General features: G+C 38.2%; 1 protein-coding gene across 2 annotated transcripts in view; it reads right to left on the reverse strand.

The window, feature by feature from the left end:
- The window catches only part of LOC127697366 (interferon-activable protein 203-like), a 61,814-nt gene that overhangs the window by 10,495 nt on the left and 35,502 nt on the right, over nucleotides 1-15,817 (reverse strand). Inside the window, exons 1-5 of one of the 2 annotated variants that reach the window (XM_052200462.1) lie at nucleotides 13,661-13,743; nucleotides 6,246-6,530; nucleotides 5,160-5,326; nucleotides 1,487-1,651; nucleotides 677-1,138 (exon numbers count right to left, since the gene is read on the reverse strand). In XM_052200462.1, coding sequence (XP_052056422.1) covers nucleotides 677-1,138; nucleotides 1,487-1,651; nucleotides 5,160-5,326; nucleotides 6,246-6,510 — 1,059 coding nt within the window. In that variant the 5' untranslated portion in view covers nucleotides 6,511-6,530; nucleotides 13,661-13,743. Of the gene's footprint in view, nucleotides 1-676; nucleotides 1,139-1,486; nucleotides 1,652-5,159; nucleotides 5,327-6,245; nucleotides 6,531-13,660; nucleotides 13,744-15,817 lie in introns of those variants that run through there. The other variant, XM_052200461.1, reaches the window with a different exon arrangement.

Consider the following 15,817-nt stretch of genomic DNA (forward strand, 5'->3'; position numbering starts at 1 on the left):
ATGGTCAAGTAAGGGTTCAGTCTAGAAGCTCTCCTTTTGCATAATAACAAACATTGAAGAAAATCCTGGAACCAGATAAAAAGCATGAAAGTAGTTTACTTTGACCACCTCCTCAGAATCCTACTTCATCTTTGTATATCAGGAAAGCATGTTGAAATGGCGGTAACACCGAAGGACTGAAAGAGGAGGCATGTTGTCAGGCATGGGCAACCTGTATATCAGGACAGTGAGGCAGCTATGAACTAGTAGCACTGTCTGTGATCTGACCTGGAAATGTATGCAGACTTCACCATGTGGGAGGCAGGCTACCACTCTGATTCCTCATCGGTGTGTTCTATTATCATCAGGAAGTACCTTTCCAAAATAATGATCAGTGTTTCACAATATGAAAACAGCACCTTGTCTAAAAGTGCAAGATGCCAAATTAAATCAAGTGTCTCACTATTTTCCTTAAAGATTAGGCATGACTGGGTGAATACTGACTTAGAAATTTTCTTAGTGGAGAAGCCTGTACAATGTATTTTACAATTGAATTTAGGGAAGGATCAGTATCTATACACAATAAAAATGAGTGATTACTTGAATAAAAGATTGTGTGTACCTATAGATTAATGAAGAAGCTCTACAAGTTTGTGCTAATCTCTGTCATTATATTGTTAGAAGAGAAGGACATTACCCTGGTTGGACTGCTGTATACTGTTGCTGAAAGCCCTGAAGCAGCATGGAGAGCCCTAGATGCTGTTGCTGGAGACAACTGTAGAGCCAGATTGATGGTTGCTGTTGAAGGAGTTGCATGTGGAGCCAGGAGACTGCTGGATGCTGTTGATGAAATGGCATATGGAACTAGGATACTGCTGGATGCTGTAGCTGAAGACAACTGGGATGCTTGGACATTCCTGGATGATGTTACTTTAGGAAGGGAAAGGTCCTTCCTGGTACAGGATGCTGCTCCTTGTGTCAATTGAGTAGAGCACACACTTCTTGACACTGTTGATGGAGGAACATGAAGAGCCTGGACACAGATGGATCCTGTTCCTGGATGAATTTGAGTAGTCTTGCCTCTGCTTATCTCAATTGACATAGATACCGGAGGAACTGTAAGACTGTTGGGTACTGATGATGGAGTTGCCACAGGAACCTGGAAATCATTGGATACTATTGGTAAAAGTACAAGAGGGGCCTTAAAGTTTTGGAATCTTTTACAGTACCAGAGTTAAGAGTCTGATTGCTACTGGATGTTGTTGTTTGAGGTACCTGTGTGACAGAATTGCTTCTGGACAGGGTTTCTAGAGTAGGAGGAAACTAAGCATTGTTGTATGCTGTTGCTGGAGTAGGCATCTTTATGAGCTGGGCTGTGTTTGTCAGTGTTGTTGAAGGCATTCTAATAGTTTGGGCATTTCTGGATGCTATTGTTTGGTTGTGAGGAGACTCTGTGCTACTGAATGATGCAGGGAAAGGGAAAACATTGGTAATAGAAAAGTGGTACCTTGTTTGAGGAACTGCTGGGTGGTGTTGGTGGAGGCTTAAGAGGAGTCTGGACGCAATCTTCATCTCTTTTTGTATTGGTTCCTGACGTTTCTGGAAGCTGAGCCTGCTCCTCGAGCTTGTTTTTCTTTCCACCTTCAGTTTTTGTGATTTGTTTTCTCTTTTTCTGAAAGGGCAACATTGTATTTCTCTCTAGATTCTCTCCTGTGTTAGAAATTAATCTGCTAGTCTTGTTCATAGTAAGCTGTGCTTTTGCATTGTTTTAAATTCAACCCTTGGGAATTTCATTAAAATTAAATGAAGCACAATATTTTAAAGACCATAAGATTCTTTGCTTTTATGACTAAATTCTCTTTGTGCCATTGTGTACACACCTCATTCTTAAGAGTTGAATTGGATTTTGTAGTGGTTTGAACAAGAATGGCTCCCACAATCTCATAGATTTGAATGGTTGTCCGCAAGGGTGTGATACTATTTCAGGTAGATTCCTGAGTCTTGAGGAGACATATTTGATAAAGACATCCCACTGAAAAATGACTGCTCTAAAATCTCTACCTGTGTGCACATAGACTAGTTGTCGTTCTCTGTGTCAATTCCCACCTACGGCAAAAAAGCATCTCTAATGAGAGCTGAATGAGGCACATCTCTATAGGTAAGGCACCATATCTTTAGGATTCAGTTTATTGATGTATTCCTTTAGTACATAGTTCCTAGAAGTAGGTTTTCTCCTAGGCACATGACCTATTTAGTCTCAGATTCCTGACCCCCTTTACAGTGTCTGCCATGGGTTCCATCTCTTGGAATGGGCCTTAATCCAAAATAAAAAGTCATTAGTTACTCCCATTTCAGCTGTAATATTTCTGTGATTTGTGACCTCTCATCTTCACTAGATATCTATCAGAGCCTTAAATGGACAAGACAGCACTCAACTATCCTTCTTACCTGTGCTGATTCTTTTATATTTCTATCACTCAAAGAAATCTCAGGTTTGTAAGAATCTATAAGAAAAATATCCAATGGAAAAAAGATAGCCTTTTCAACAAATGGTGCTGGTTCAACTGGAGGTCAGCATGCAGAAGAATTCGAATTGATCCATCCTTGTCTCCTTGTACTAAGCTCAAATCCAAATGGATCAAGGACCTCCACATAAAGCCAGACACTCTGAAGCTAATAGAAAAGAAACTGGGGAAAGACCCTTGAGGACATTGGTACAGGGAGAAATTTTCTGAACACAACACCAATAGTGTATGCTCTAAGAGCAAGAATTGACAAATGGGACCTCATAAAGTTACAAAGTTTCTGTAAGGCAAAGGACACCATCAAGAGGACCAATCGGCAACCAACAAATTGGGAAAAGATCTTCACCAATCCTACGTCAGATAGAGGGCTAATATCTAATATATATAAAGAACTCAAGAAGTTAGACTCCAGAAAACCAAACAACTCTATTAAAAAATGGGGTACAGAGTTAAACAAAGAATTCTCACCTGAAAAACTTCAGATGGCGGAGAAGCATCTTAAAAAATGCTCAACTTCATCAGTCATTAGGGAAATGCAAATCAAAACAACCCTGAGATTTCATCTTACACCAGTCAGAATGGCTAAGATTAAAAATTCAGGAGACAACAGGTATTGGAGAGGGTGTGGAGAAAGAGGAACACTCCTCCACTGCTGGTGGGTTTGCAAATTGGTACAACCACTCTGGAAATCAGTCTGGCGGTTCCTCTGAAAACTGGGCACCTCACTTCCAGAAGATCCTGCTATACCACTCCTGGGCATATAGCCAGAGGATTCCCCACCATGTAATAAGGATACATGCTCTACCATGTTCATAGTGGCCCTATTTATAATTGCCAGATGCTGGAAAGAACCCAGGTATAACTCAACAGAAGAGTGGATGCAAAAAATGTGGTATATCTACACAATGGAGTACTATTCAGCCATTAGAAACAATGAATTCATGAAATTCTTAGGCAAATGGATGGAGCTAGAGAACATCATACTAAGTGAGGTAACCCAGACTCAAAAGGTGAATCATGGTATGCACTCACTAATAAGTGGATATTAACCTAGAAACCTGGAATACCCAAAACATAATCCACACATCAAATGAGGTACAAGAAGAAAGGAAGAGTGACCCCTTGTTCTGGAAAGACTCAGTGAAGCAGTATTCAGCAAAACCAGAACGGGGAAGTGGGAAGTTTTGGGTGGGAGGACAGGGGAGAGAAGGGGGCTTATGGGACTTTCAGGAAATGGGGGGCTAGAAGAGGGGAAATCATTTGAAATGTAAATAAAAAATATATCAAATAAAAAAATAAATGGAGTTCTAAAAATCATCTTCAAAAAAAGAAAAGAAAAATAGAAAAACCATAATCTTAATATACTCAGTCAAATGAGAAAACAAACATTACTTTTGTGTCAAAACTAGTAATAATTCAAGAGTATATTATCCAGTTAAGCACTATCCATTTCCAAACCAGCGTGGGTAGGACTTCTGGAGGGATATATTAAGGCTAGAACAAGATGTCAACACTGGAATTCAGAGGATAGATGGGTTTCGACACTAAAAGTCCTTTAAGATGGAATGGCTATACAATGTGTCAACTATTCTAAAGGAGCGTGTATCCTAATATGTGTTTAAAAAAGCTAACAGTTTAGTCAAATAAAAGGAAGATACATGAGAGTACAAGAGAGGAGAAATGGAGTCCATTGCTTCTGGCACTTGCATGTGCTAGACTCTTTGCTTTCCTCCTCCTACCTGGGAACAAAAGAAACAGACTAACTCCTCGTTGACAGAAGTAACAAGTTCATTAAGTGTTCTCATCTAAACAAAATGTAATGAGTCACCAAATTCTATATTTATATTACATTTTTTGTATCTGTTTCTGTCCTTGTATGATGATCTATATCATATTCAGCCTCTGATATGATTGATTGATTAAATCTCAGGGATAAGTGGGGAAAATGGTCAGAATTTGGAGACCCATTCCTGGAATTTGGATTAAAGGAATGAAAAAGGAGCAGAATGCATGTACCTTGACCAATAAAATGTTAGATGAAGCCGCAGATGAGCTCTGGGATATTGGTGACTTGCTCCTGGCTGTGGTTTATTTAGAACAGGGAGACTGATATGGTTTTTTATACACCATGGTCTTTTTCCCTTCAGTCTTATCTTTACTCATACATTTTTTTCTGAAAGTATATCCATTGCCCTGTTAATGAATTTAATCAACTGAACAGTGTGCATCTTCATTATTAGGTAGTAGATTTATTATGCCTGAATATGTTAGTGACTTGAAGGTCCCACCCTCTGGTGAGGTCTAAAATATGTTCACTAATAGTCATAATAATGTGTGTATAAATGGTTTTATCAAATTAAGGGAGAAGAAATATTATTTGTACAATTCTATTATTACTTCTAAGGTAGACACAATTGAATTTGAATTAGCAAAGTAAGTTTGTGTAAATATGCAACAACCACGCCTCTACTTGGTTTTCAATTTCATGACATATCTAGAACACATATTAATGCCACATGATCAGTTATGCTGAGCTTCAATAAAAGCTTGAAGAGAAACTGAGAAAGCAGTGAGAACATTATAGACTGAACAGTAGGAAGAGGAATCACCTCTGCCTCTCTGGACTGCCAGCTCACCACTGATCCTCAGGCTCACCTGGGCTGTAGCAGACTCCTCCTGAGCTGTAAAAGTCATTGCCTGAGTTTTGGAAGTCTCCCCTCTTTCGGATTGTAAAAGAGACTTGTTCATGTGTTTTGTAGTTGATGTAGCTCTTGCAGGAACTGCTTCTTGCCTATTTATTTCCAGTGATGTTTCTCCTATTGCTAGGATGGGGAAAGTTTTTTAACACAAAAAATTCATGAACAAGAAAGCCTACATAAACCACAATATATGGTCTAGGAACCATCTAGTCTTTCTGCCATTTCCTCTTTGCTGCATTTACATCAATGATTATTCTATAACTTACTCTAATGGCACAGCACCAAAGGCACAATGTTTGACACTGTCTCAGGTTAGAAAAGGGTTTCTTTACTTGTCCCATATAAAATGAGAAAATCCTTCCTGCTCTTGAAACCCACATATCTCAGGCAAGCTTTTCTAATTCTTGTTCTCCTACATTCTCTTCAAAATCCAAAATTTAATCACATTCATTTATTGGTCATAGTTAGTGTATAATTCACTCAAATAATAGATACAAGTAAAAGGAAATCTGACATTAACTTGTGAAATGAAATATTAACTTTCTAATATCAATTATGAACTTTAACTTTCTAAAATGTGTTTACCCAACTCAATAATTTTATGAAAAGAACTGCTTCCTCACTCCCTCTTAAGTCTATATTTAATCAAAGTATAGCCTTATCTTTGTTAATAAAGAAGATGATTGATTATGTTAGTATTCTTAATAGAATAGTTGATACAATTTGTAATGTGTATATTTAAATATAAATAATAATTTTGTAATTGCATTTATTACTTTTGAACATCTATATTACATCTGGAATCTCAATCTTTCATCAAATTCTATTTGTTGTCTTTAATATACACACCAAATATACTCCTTAAATTCAAGCCTCCACTGGAAGAGGAACTTCCTCAGTAGCCAGTCCAAAGGACCAATGTGGCCATGGTCTTTAGTGTGTAAACCAGAGATATGGCAGCTATGTGTAGACCTCAAGGATATGAAGAGGGTAGAGATAGTAAGCCACTGGCAGGGACAGGGACTTCTTTGTTTTGTGTTACCTTCTGATCTCTCTTTTTTAAGAATTCCAGCATGTCTTCTAAGAGCTTGTAAGTCTTCACAAAACTTGATGAGTTTGCTCAATCCAGCGTCATCTGGGAATTCCTCTTCCATCATGTCAGCAATCTGAACCCTAGTGTATTGCTCTTGCATGCTTCTCTCCAGTCTTAAATCACTGGCCATCAATGACTTAAATAAGCGAAAATGATCATCATTGATGGGTGTGAGTCCTTTGTACAGAACAATTCTCTTATATTGATTTGCCATCTTTCAAGTTGTTGGTGAGCCTGGAAGGAAAAGTTAGCATATATTGCCACGTATTCCAATACATGAATGTTCACGTATTCAGAAATTTCCAAAGAAAGACATACCTATGGGAATGAGTGAGCTTTGTGGACATACTGCACATAGGTGTGTTCTCAGAAAGAGAGCAGCTTAATAGCTGTCTATGTCACAAGTAGTAATGGGAAAGAATTGCCTTACTAGGATATCTTTGTTATTAATTATGATAGTTGAGTTGTGTCAAGGGTATTTCTGATGAATAGTTTTCTGGAGATAAGCCTCTGTGCTAGAACTTAGGAGTATTGGCTTGTGCCTTCTCTTCTCTACTCTTTAGGTACCTAAACCTTACCCTGGTTGTCTGTCTGCCAGATCCTGACGCCTTGTACCTACTATGGCTGTATTGGTTACTTTTCTTGTCACTATGACAAGAACACCTGCCAGAAGTTACCTATGGGAAGAGTGTTTATTTTGCCCTACAGTCTCACAGTGAGTACATTTTAGTGTCTGAAACCCAGTCTGTCACCGCATAGCCTGTTAAATTTCTACATATACAGCTGAATAAGTCTTTAAGTTGGATCCCAGGTGGCTATAATCCTCTAGCCCTGGGACTATGTTCCCATAACTGCTGTATACCCTAAAGGCTTCACATTTTTCCAAAATAGCATTAACAGCTATATCGCAAGTGTTGAAATGCTTTAGCCATCAGAGCATTTTATATTCAAACCATAGTAATGGCTAATGTGACAAATGAGAAAAGGGCTTCAGTCTCTCACATTATATAAGGGAACCTCTGACCACAACCCTGATTACCTTTTCCATTATGTCTTCCATAACATCTGTAAGCACTCTTATTTTTCCCTAGTGTAGGTTACTATATTTTCAGTCCTCATTGCCCCATTCCTCTGTTGCTTTACAGAACTTCTACTGACCGCTTCCTCCAGAATCATAGTGTTTATTGTCTGGGAGCATTTCAACACTAGTTCCATCCTTTTTTTTCCTTCAGAGCTCAATATCTTCAAACTGGCAACTTTATAGAGCCACACATTGGTTCCAGGTCTGTGCTAAATAATGAAGCCCAGAAGTGAGGGGTCTTTAGAGAATATAGGAGACTATTTGTAAAAGGTAAACTCACAATGAAAATATTAATGACAAGTGACAATGCAAATACCATGACAAATAAATTGACATTATAAATACATGAAACTCAAAAAATTGAAGAAAGAAAGGAGAGAAGGAAGGAAAAAGAAACAAAGATGCCTACTCAAAACTACTCAAAACACCACAAACAATTCAGTACAAAAAGGGGCTAAAGATCTCAACAATCAAATGAGAGGTATCCTCAGCAATGCAGTCTTAGGATGCAGTTATGTTGGGTCACCAAGGGCAAAGGCAATAACCTGTGGGTGATTTGGAGACTTCTGGGGCCTCATTGGCCAATATCTTACAGGGAGGAAATCCAAGTTTGTAACTGTGTTGCTCTGATAATCCAAGTTATTATTGTCCACCCACACAAGGCAATTCTATTCTATCTTTTTAATGGTATGCTTTTGAAATTATCTTACTCGCTTGTGGGTTTCCATATGTGCTCCCCTAAATCCTTAGCTTTGGATAGGCCACCAATTACGTACTTCTTTCGCCTGTCCCCATTCTTATTTAAACCTTCCTTCATTTCACATATATCTAATTATACCTCTAACTCTAGTCTCCTTTTTTTTTGTATTTTTTTAACAAAATGTTATTTTGGAGTGTTTTTATTTTACTTTTTGTCTGATAAGACTTATGGTTTTATGGGTTGGTTTATTTCTGTTTGTTAGATTTTGTTTTTGTTTTTTTTTTTAACATGTATTCTTTATTTACATTTCAAATGATTTCCCCTTTCCTGCCATGCCTCCTGCCCCAAAGTCCCATAATCCATCTCCCCTTCTTCCTTCCCCAATCAATCCTCTCCTGCTTCCCTGTCCTGGTACTCCCCTATACTGCTACATCAAGCCTTTCCAGGACCAGGGGCCTCTCCTCCCTTTGATGTTAATCAAAGCCATCCTCTGTTGCCTATGTTTCTGGATCCATAGGTAACACCATGTGTGCTATCTGTTGATGTTTTTGTCCCTGGGAGCTCTGGGAATACTGGGTGGCTCCTTTATCTCTTTTCTTATTTGTATGGGGAAATAGGATATTTCCATATAGCTTTTCATATACCCTTCCGTACTAAAATCAAGTCATTCATAATTCTAGCACAGATTCAGGTGGAGGTCATTTGTTCCTACCATTTACTAAGAAGCTATTATCAGATGGTTATTGCAGCTGGAAGGTAAAATAATCATTCTTTCTGAAAGGTGTGTCCAAGGTAAAAATCCCAAGCTCTAGTGGATGATCCCACCTTTACTCACACATGATCAGGAGTAATTCGATGTAGTGGGTTATCTTACACATACATAGACAAAAGTAGATTTGAGGTTGGGTGGGGGATGTGTTGGGGGAAGATATAGGGATGAGTTAGAGTAAGTTACAAAGCGATTTGATACTTCACTTTAAACCTGCATTAAATGCTTAGGAATAAAGAAAAATTTAAAAGTTACTAAACACATACTCTTGAAAAATGGTTCAGTTTATTAAATCATCAGCAAAAGTTAAATAAAAATTATTTAAAAAGCTAAATAAAAGCTATAGTGGTGTATAATGTTGTCTACACTTACAATGCTTATTATTACATAGATAAGAAATAAATTGTGAAAAGGATTCAGAGAAAAGCAAATATAACACGTTGTTTGAAAAAATATAATTTAGTGAACCCATGTGAACTGGATGGTTTTGTGTGTCAACTTGACAGAGGCTGGAGTTATCACAGAGAAAGGAGCTTCAGATGGGGAAGTGTGTCCTTAAAACCAAGCAGTAGGGCATTTATTTTATCAATTAGTGATCAAGGGAGGAAGCATCTCTGGCCTGGTAGTCTTGGTTTCTCTAAGAGAGCAGGCTGAGCAAGCCAGGGGAGCAAGTCAGTAAGGAACATTTTTCCATGGCTTCTGCATCAGTACCTGATTCTTTTTTTTTTTTGTTTTTATTTGATATTTTTTTATTTACATTTCCAATGATTTCCCCTTTTCTAGCCCCCCACTCATCGAAAGTCCCATTAACCCCCTTCTCTCCCCCTGTCCTCCCACCCACCCCTTCCCACTTCCCCGGTTTTGCCCTATACTGCTTCACTGTGTCTTTCCAGAACAAGGGGCCACTCCTCCTTTCTTCTTGTACTTCATTTGATGTGTGGATTATGTTTTGGGTATTCCAGTTTTCTAGGTTAATATCCACTTATTAGTGAGTGCATACCATGATTCATCTTTTGAGTCTGGGTTACCTCACTTAGTATGATGTTCTCTAGCTCCATCCATTTGCCTAAGAATTTCATGAATTCATTGTTTCTAATGGCTGAATAGTGCTCCATTGTGTAGATATACCACATTTTTTGCATCCACTCTTCTGTTGAGGGATACCTGGGTTCTTTCCAGCTTCTGGCAATTATAAATAGGGCTGCTATGAACATAGTAGAGCATGTATCCTTATTACATGGTGGGGAATCCTCTGGGTATATGCCCAGGAGTGGTATAGCAGGATATTCTGGAAGTGAGGTACCAAGTTTTCTGAGGAACCGCCAGACTGATTTCCAGAGTGGTTGTACCAATTTGCAACCCCACCAGCAGTGGAGGAGTGTTCCTCTTTCTCCACATCCTAGCCAACACCTGCTGTCTCCTGAATTTTTAATCTTAGCCATTCTGACTGGTGTAAGGTGAAATCTCAGGGTTGTTTTGATTTGCATTTCCCTAATGACTAATGAAGTTGAGCATTTTTTAAGATGTTTCTCTGCCATCCGAAATTCTTCAGGTGAGAATTCTTTGTTTAACTCTGTACCCCATTTTTTAATAGGGTTGTTTGGTTTTCTGGAGTCTAACTTCATGAGTTCTTTATATATTTTGGATATTAGCCCTCTATCTGATATAGGATTGGTGAAGATCTTTTCCCAATTTGTTGGTTGCCGATTTGTCCTCTTGATGGTGTCCTTTGCCTTACAGAAACTTTGTAATTTTATGAGGTCCCATTTGTCAATTCTTGATCTTAGAGCATACGCTATTGGTGTTCTGTTCAGAAATTTCTCCCTGTACCAATGTCCTCAAGGGTCTTCCCTAGTTTCTTTTCTATTAGCTTCAGAGTGTCTGGCTTTATGTGGAGGTCCTTGATCCAATTGGATTTTAGCCTAGTACAAGGAGACAAGGATGGATCAATTCGCATTCTTCTGCATGCTGACCTCCAGTTGAACCAGCACCATTTGTTGAAAAGGCTATCTTTTTTCCATTGGATGTTTTCAGCCCCTTTGTCGAGGATCAAGTGGCCATAGGTGTGTGGGTTCATTTCTGGATCTTCAATCCTGTTCCATTGGTCTGCCTGCCTTTCACTGTACCAATACCATGCAGTTTTTAACACTATTGCTCTGTAGTATTGCTTGAGGTCAGGGATACTGATTCCCCCAGAATTTCTTTTGTTGCTGAGAATAGTTTTAGCTATCCTGGGTTAAACCCAGTTCCTGATTCTTGACCTGCTTGAGTATCACCAGTCCTGACCTCCTTAGTGATAAACAGCAATTTGGAAGTGTAAGATGAATAAACCCTTTCCTCCCCAACTTGCTTCTTGGTCATGATGATTGTTCAGGAATAGAAACCCTGACTAAAGCACCATGATTGAAAATAATGTAGAAATTTCTTAAATTTAAAAAGCACAACCAGTGTATTCAACTTCTTCCAATAACTGACTATATAATTAAAGGAGATGAAACGGCTATACTCAGGAGACATTTACACTTTCATAATTGTTACATCTTTATTCACAATAGATGAAATACAGAATAAGGTAAGTATTTTTTAATCGATGAGTTAATAAGGAAAATGAGAACCAGGTAGCATGGTTCATGCATGAAAGTTCAGTACTGGAGAAGTAGAGAGAGAAGAATCAGGATCACACACCCATTCTCAATCTTGAGACACTGCCCCCAAAATAAATGAAAAACAAAACAAAACATACAAAAACACTTGCTTGATAAGTATACATTAATGTCAGGGAGAATTGTCTGCTGTGAAAGCCCCATGGCATGAGATTAGATCCTTGGAACTTTTATAAAGAAAGAACTCCCCCAAACTGTCCTGTGATTCCATATACACACTGTAATTTGTATATATCTGCTCACATCCTCCTCCAAACCATACATCAATGGCTGATTAACCATTCAAAGCAATTAAATTCTGTCATTTGAAGATTGAATGAATTTGAATGAAACTGGAGATAAATATGTTCAGCAAAATATGACAGATACAGGAAGACAAATACCTCATATTTCAGTTATTTACAAAAACAAACTTTGTAGAAGAATGAAATGAAATAGTGGTCAGTAGAGATGGGGAAGAGGCAGTGGCAGGAGAAACATGAAGCTCAATAAAGGAAATTAAAAGACAATATAAGTCTCATCCCAAAATATGGAATCCTAACACATGTAACTATCACTAGTTGAAGACATGGAAATGCTTGTTACTTGGATTAGACTATTACGCATTGTATGTGCATATTGATTTTATAATGTACCATATAAAGACCTATAAGGTAGAAAAATAAATAAATCATTTAAAAGAAAAATGTCAATATATGCAGCTTTTAGGATGCATGGATTGCATCCTAAATTGCACCCTGTTCTGAACAGTCAGTTCTAAGGCAGTCAATTTTATGTAGTGAGACCTTGTTTAAGAAACAAAACCAAAACAACAAAACAAAGAAAAAGCACAAAATGAGTCAAATGTTATAGTGGTTTGGAAAAAATGTCCTTAAATTTCTGACAAAATACTATTTTATGCTTTTAAAAATATTAGAAAAAAATGATGCTGAAAGACTAAAGACACCAAAATTCTCCCCTAATATAGTTAAGGACCATCCAAGATACTGTCTTAAATCCTGGGGACTTACTACTTAATAATCAAAGATTTAAACCCAAGAAATCTGAAAGCATTTTAACTATACAATTTCCAAATTTTAACAGATTTTAGTTTTATAACTACATTACTCCAATGACCTTAAATAGTACTATGTAGTAAAATACAAAATTAATCATAGATATTTAAGAGGGGCATGGTAGTGAATGTCTATGATTCAGTGGCAGAGGCAGAGGCAGAGGCAGAGGCAGAGGCAGAGGCAGAGGCAGAGGCAGAGGCAGAGGCAGAGGCAGAGGCAGAGGCAGAGGAAGAGGAAGAGGAAGAGGCAGAAGGACTATAAGTTTGAGACTGGCCTAAGCTATGTGCCAAGTTGCAGGCAAACCTGGCTTGGATAATGAAATTATTTTCAGACACTAATTATAACAAGCAATATTATATATTTAAATAGGTATGACATTGACTAATTATGAGTATGATTTGAAATTTATGCATATCTCAACTGCTAAAATGTTAGGAAAAACATGATGGAAAAATAGAAAAATTTTAGAAAAAGGTAGAAACAGTGAACAAGTTTAACTTTGCCCCATTAGAGTTCACCTCCAGCATGGAATGAAGAAGAGATTATGACAGATATTGCCTCTTACATCTGATATAGAAGGGCGCTAAAAGGAGACCTAACCATAAAAATGTCAAGACACTCTATTTAAATAACTGTATTCACCAAACTGAGACATTTTCTTCTACAGGCTAATGAGAGTTCTCATGTTTAGTATAAATCTCAGGTTTGTACATTCAGAAAACTCCATACTATATTCCTGTTGAAGTGTGCTTTTCAATTAACATTATTTTAGTTATCATTTTTCATGTTTCTGTCTTGTCTTTTACTCAGTCATTTACCACAGTCACCTTGCTCCCATGTATGCTTTAGTGAAGAGAACTGAAGACTAGTTTTAAATACTAACTCATGAAAAGTCAAAGGAATAGAGGTGGCATCTATATTCTGTAATCTGCCATCTTCGTAGTGAAGCATCTGAAACCAGCTATAGCATGCTCAATGCAGTGAGTTCAGTTGGCACCAGCCCTGGTCACCCCACCATCCAACACTGATTTTTCTATGTTTCTTAATACTTTACAGATAGTTCTGATCATATATTTAAGAGACAGACAGGACTCACCTCCCTGGAAATTTCTGCAGTTATCTACAAATCCGGAGACTTTCAGTGACAGAAATGTCCCGCTTGGTTTGAGTAGGTAGGCAGATAAGTCAGTAAATGAGAAACTGAACAGTGGGATGTAAAGGGAGATTCTAGTGATTACGACATTCAGATTTGTTTCATTTCTTCAGTAGCATTGGGTGTCTCTCACTGTGCTATCTCCCTGGGATGAAGAATGCAGAAACAGCCAGGTCTCTTCCTAGTTTTTTTCATAGCTTTCAATTTCCCTGCCTTGTAAAACCCCTTAACTTCCCTTAAACAGTGTGGTCACTATGAAAAGAAAAATCACAGCTTAGGCAGATGCACATTCTTTTCTGATACATCCCACTAAATAAGAAACTCCTGACCTTATGACTTTTACAGCAAACTGATTTACATGGCCACAAGACATAAACCTCAGATAGATGGAGTACCAGATCAAGGTGTTAAAAGGAGCTGACCAAGGTTTTTCTGTTCTTCTTAGGAGTCATGGACAGCTGAGTTGGAGTTTTTATTGTAGTAAAGTACTGAAGGCCTAGTAAGTTGTCGACTACACCCAGGATTTATAAGCACCAAGCTCTTTCACAAGCCAGAGACTTGTGGTCCTGTAGTTTTGGATTGGAGGCCTATGGTTCTGGGATTTAACCACAACTGCCAGCCCAGAATTTGGAAGTTTTCATAATCAACTTCAGGAATCAGCAGGTGAAAGACAGTTACAAACAGACAGTGCCTTTGTGACCATGGGACCTTGAGAGTGCTTGGTGTCACAGCTCATTGGCTCAGGTGCTAGAATTCTTGGCCCTTAAGTATGGGCAGTTGTCTGGATGCATCTGGTTGTCAGTCTTAGCATCTCATTCTATAGCTCTTCACAGCCCTGGTTGTCTTTATCTCCGACACCCCTATGTCAGCTCCAGATGCTCTCTGGATTTCTTCAGCTGCCTTTTTATCACAATGACCACTGTCAGGACTACCCCCACTTCCATCATCCATTCTCTCTCTCTCTCTCTCTCTCTCTCTCTCTCTCTCTCTCTCTCTCTCTCTCTCTCTGAGAGATGAATTTTATTTCATCTTTTTTTTATTTTTTTATTTGATATATTTTTTCTTTACATTTCAAATGATTTCCCCTCTTCTAGCCCCCCATTCCCCGAAAGTCCCGTAAGCCCCATTCTTTCCCCCTGTCCTCCCACCCACCCCTTCCCACTTCCCCATTCTGGTTTTGCTGAATACTGCTTCACTGAGTCTTTCCAGAACAAGGGGCCACTCCTCCTTTCTTCTTGTACCTCATTTGATGTGTGGATTATGTTTTGGGTATTCCAGTTTTCTAGGTTAATATCCACTTATTAGTGAGTGCATACTATGATTCACCTTTTGAGTCTGGGTTACCTCACTTAGTATGATGTTCTCTAGTTCCATTCATTTGCCTAATAATTTCATGAATTATTTTTTCTAATGCCTGAATAAGTTCTCCATTGTGTATATATACCACATTTCTTTTTTGTATCTGTTCCTCTGTTGAGGGAAATCTGGGTTCTTTCCAGCTTCTGGCTATTATAAATAGGGCTGCTATGAACATAGTGGAGCATGTATCCATATTACATGCTGGAGTATCCTCTGGGTATATGCCCAGGAGTGGTATAGCAGGGTCCTCTGGAAGTGCCATGCCCAGTTTTCTGAGGAACCACCAGACTTATTTCCAGAGTGATTGTACCAGCTTGTAATCCTACCAGCAGTGGAGGAGTGTACCTCTTTCTCCACATCCTAGCCAATACCTGCTGTCTCATGAGTTTTTAATCTTAGCCATTCTGACTGGTATGAGGTGAAATCTCAGGGTTGTTTTGATTTGCATTGCACTAATGACTAAAGATTTTGAACATTTATTTCTTAAGGTGCTTCCCAGCCATCCAAATTTCTTCAGGTGAAATTTCTTTGTTTAGCTCTGTGCTCAATTTTTATAGGATTATTGGATTTTCTAACATGTATCTTCCTGAGTTCTTTGGATATTAATTAATTAATTAATTAATATTGGATATTAGCCCTCTGTCAGATGTTGGGTTGGTGAAGATACTTTCCCAATTTGTTGGTTGCCATTTTGTCCTTTTGATGGTATCCTTTGCCTTACAGAAACTTTGTAATTTTATG

The sequence above is a fragment of the Apodemus sylvaticus genome, chromosome 12 (genome assembly GCF_947179515.1).
Source record: "Apodemus sylvaticus chromosome 12, mApoSyl1.1, whole genome shotgun sequence".
NCBI classification, from domain to species: Eukaryota; Metazoa; Chordata; class Mammalia; order Rodentia; family Muridae; genus Apodemus; species Apodemus sylvaticus.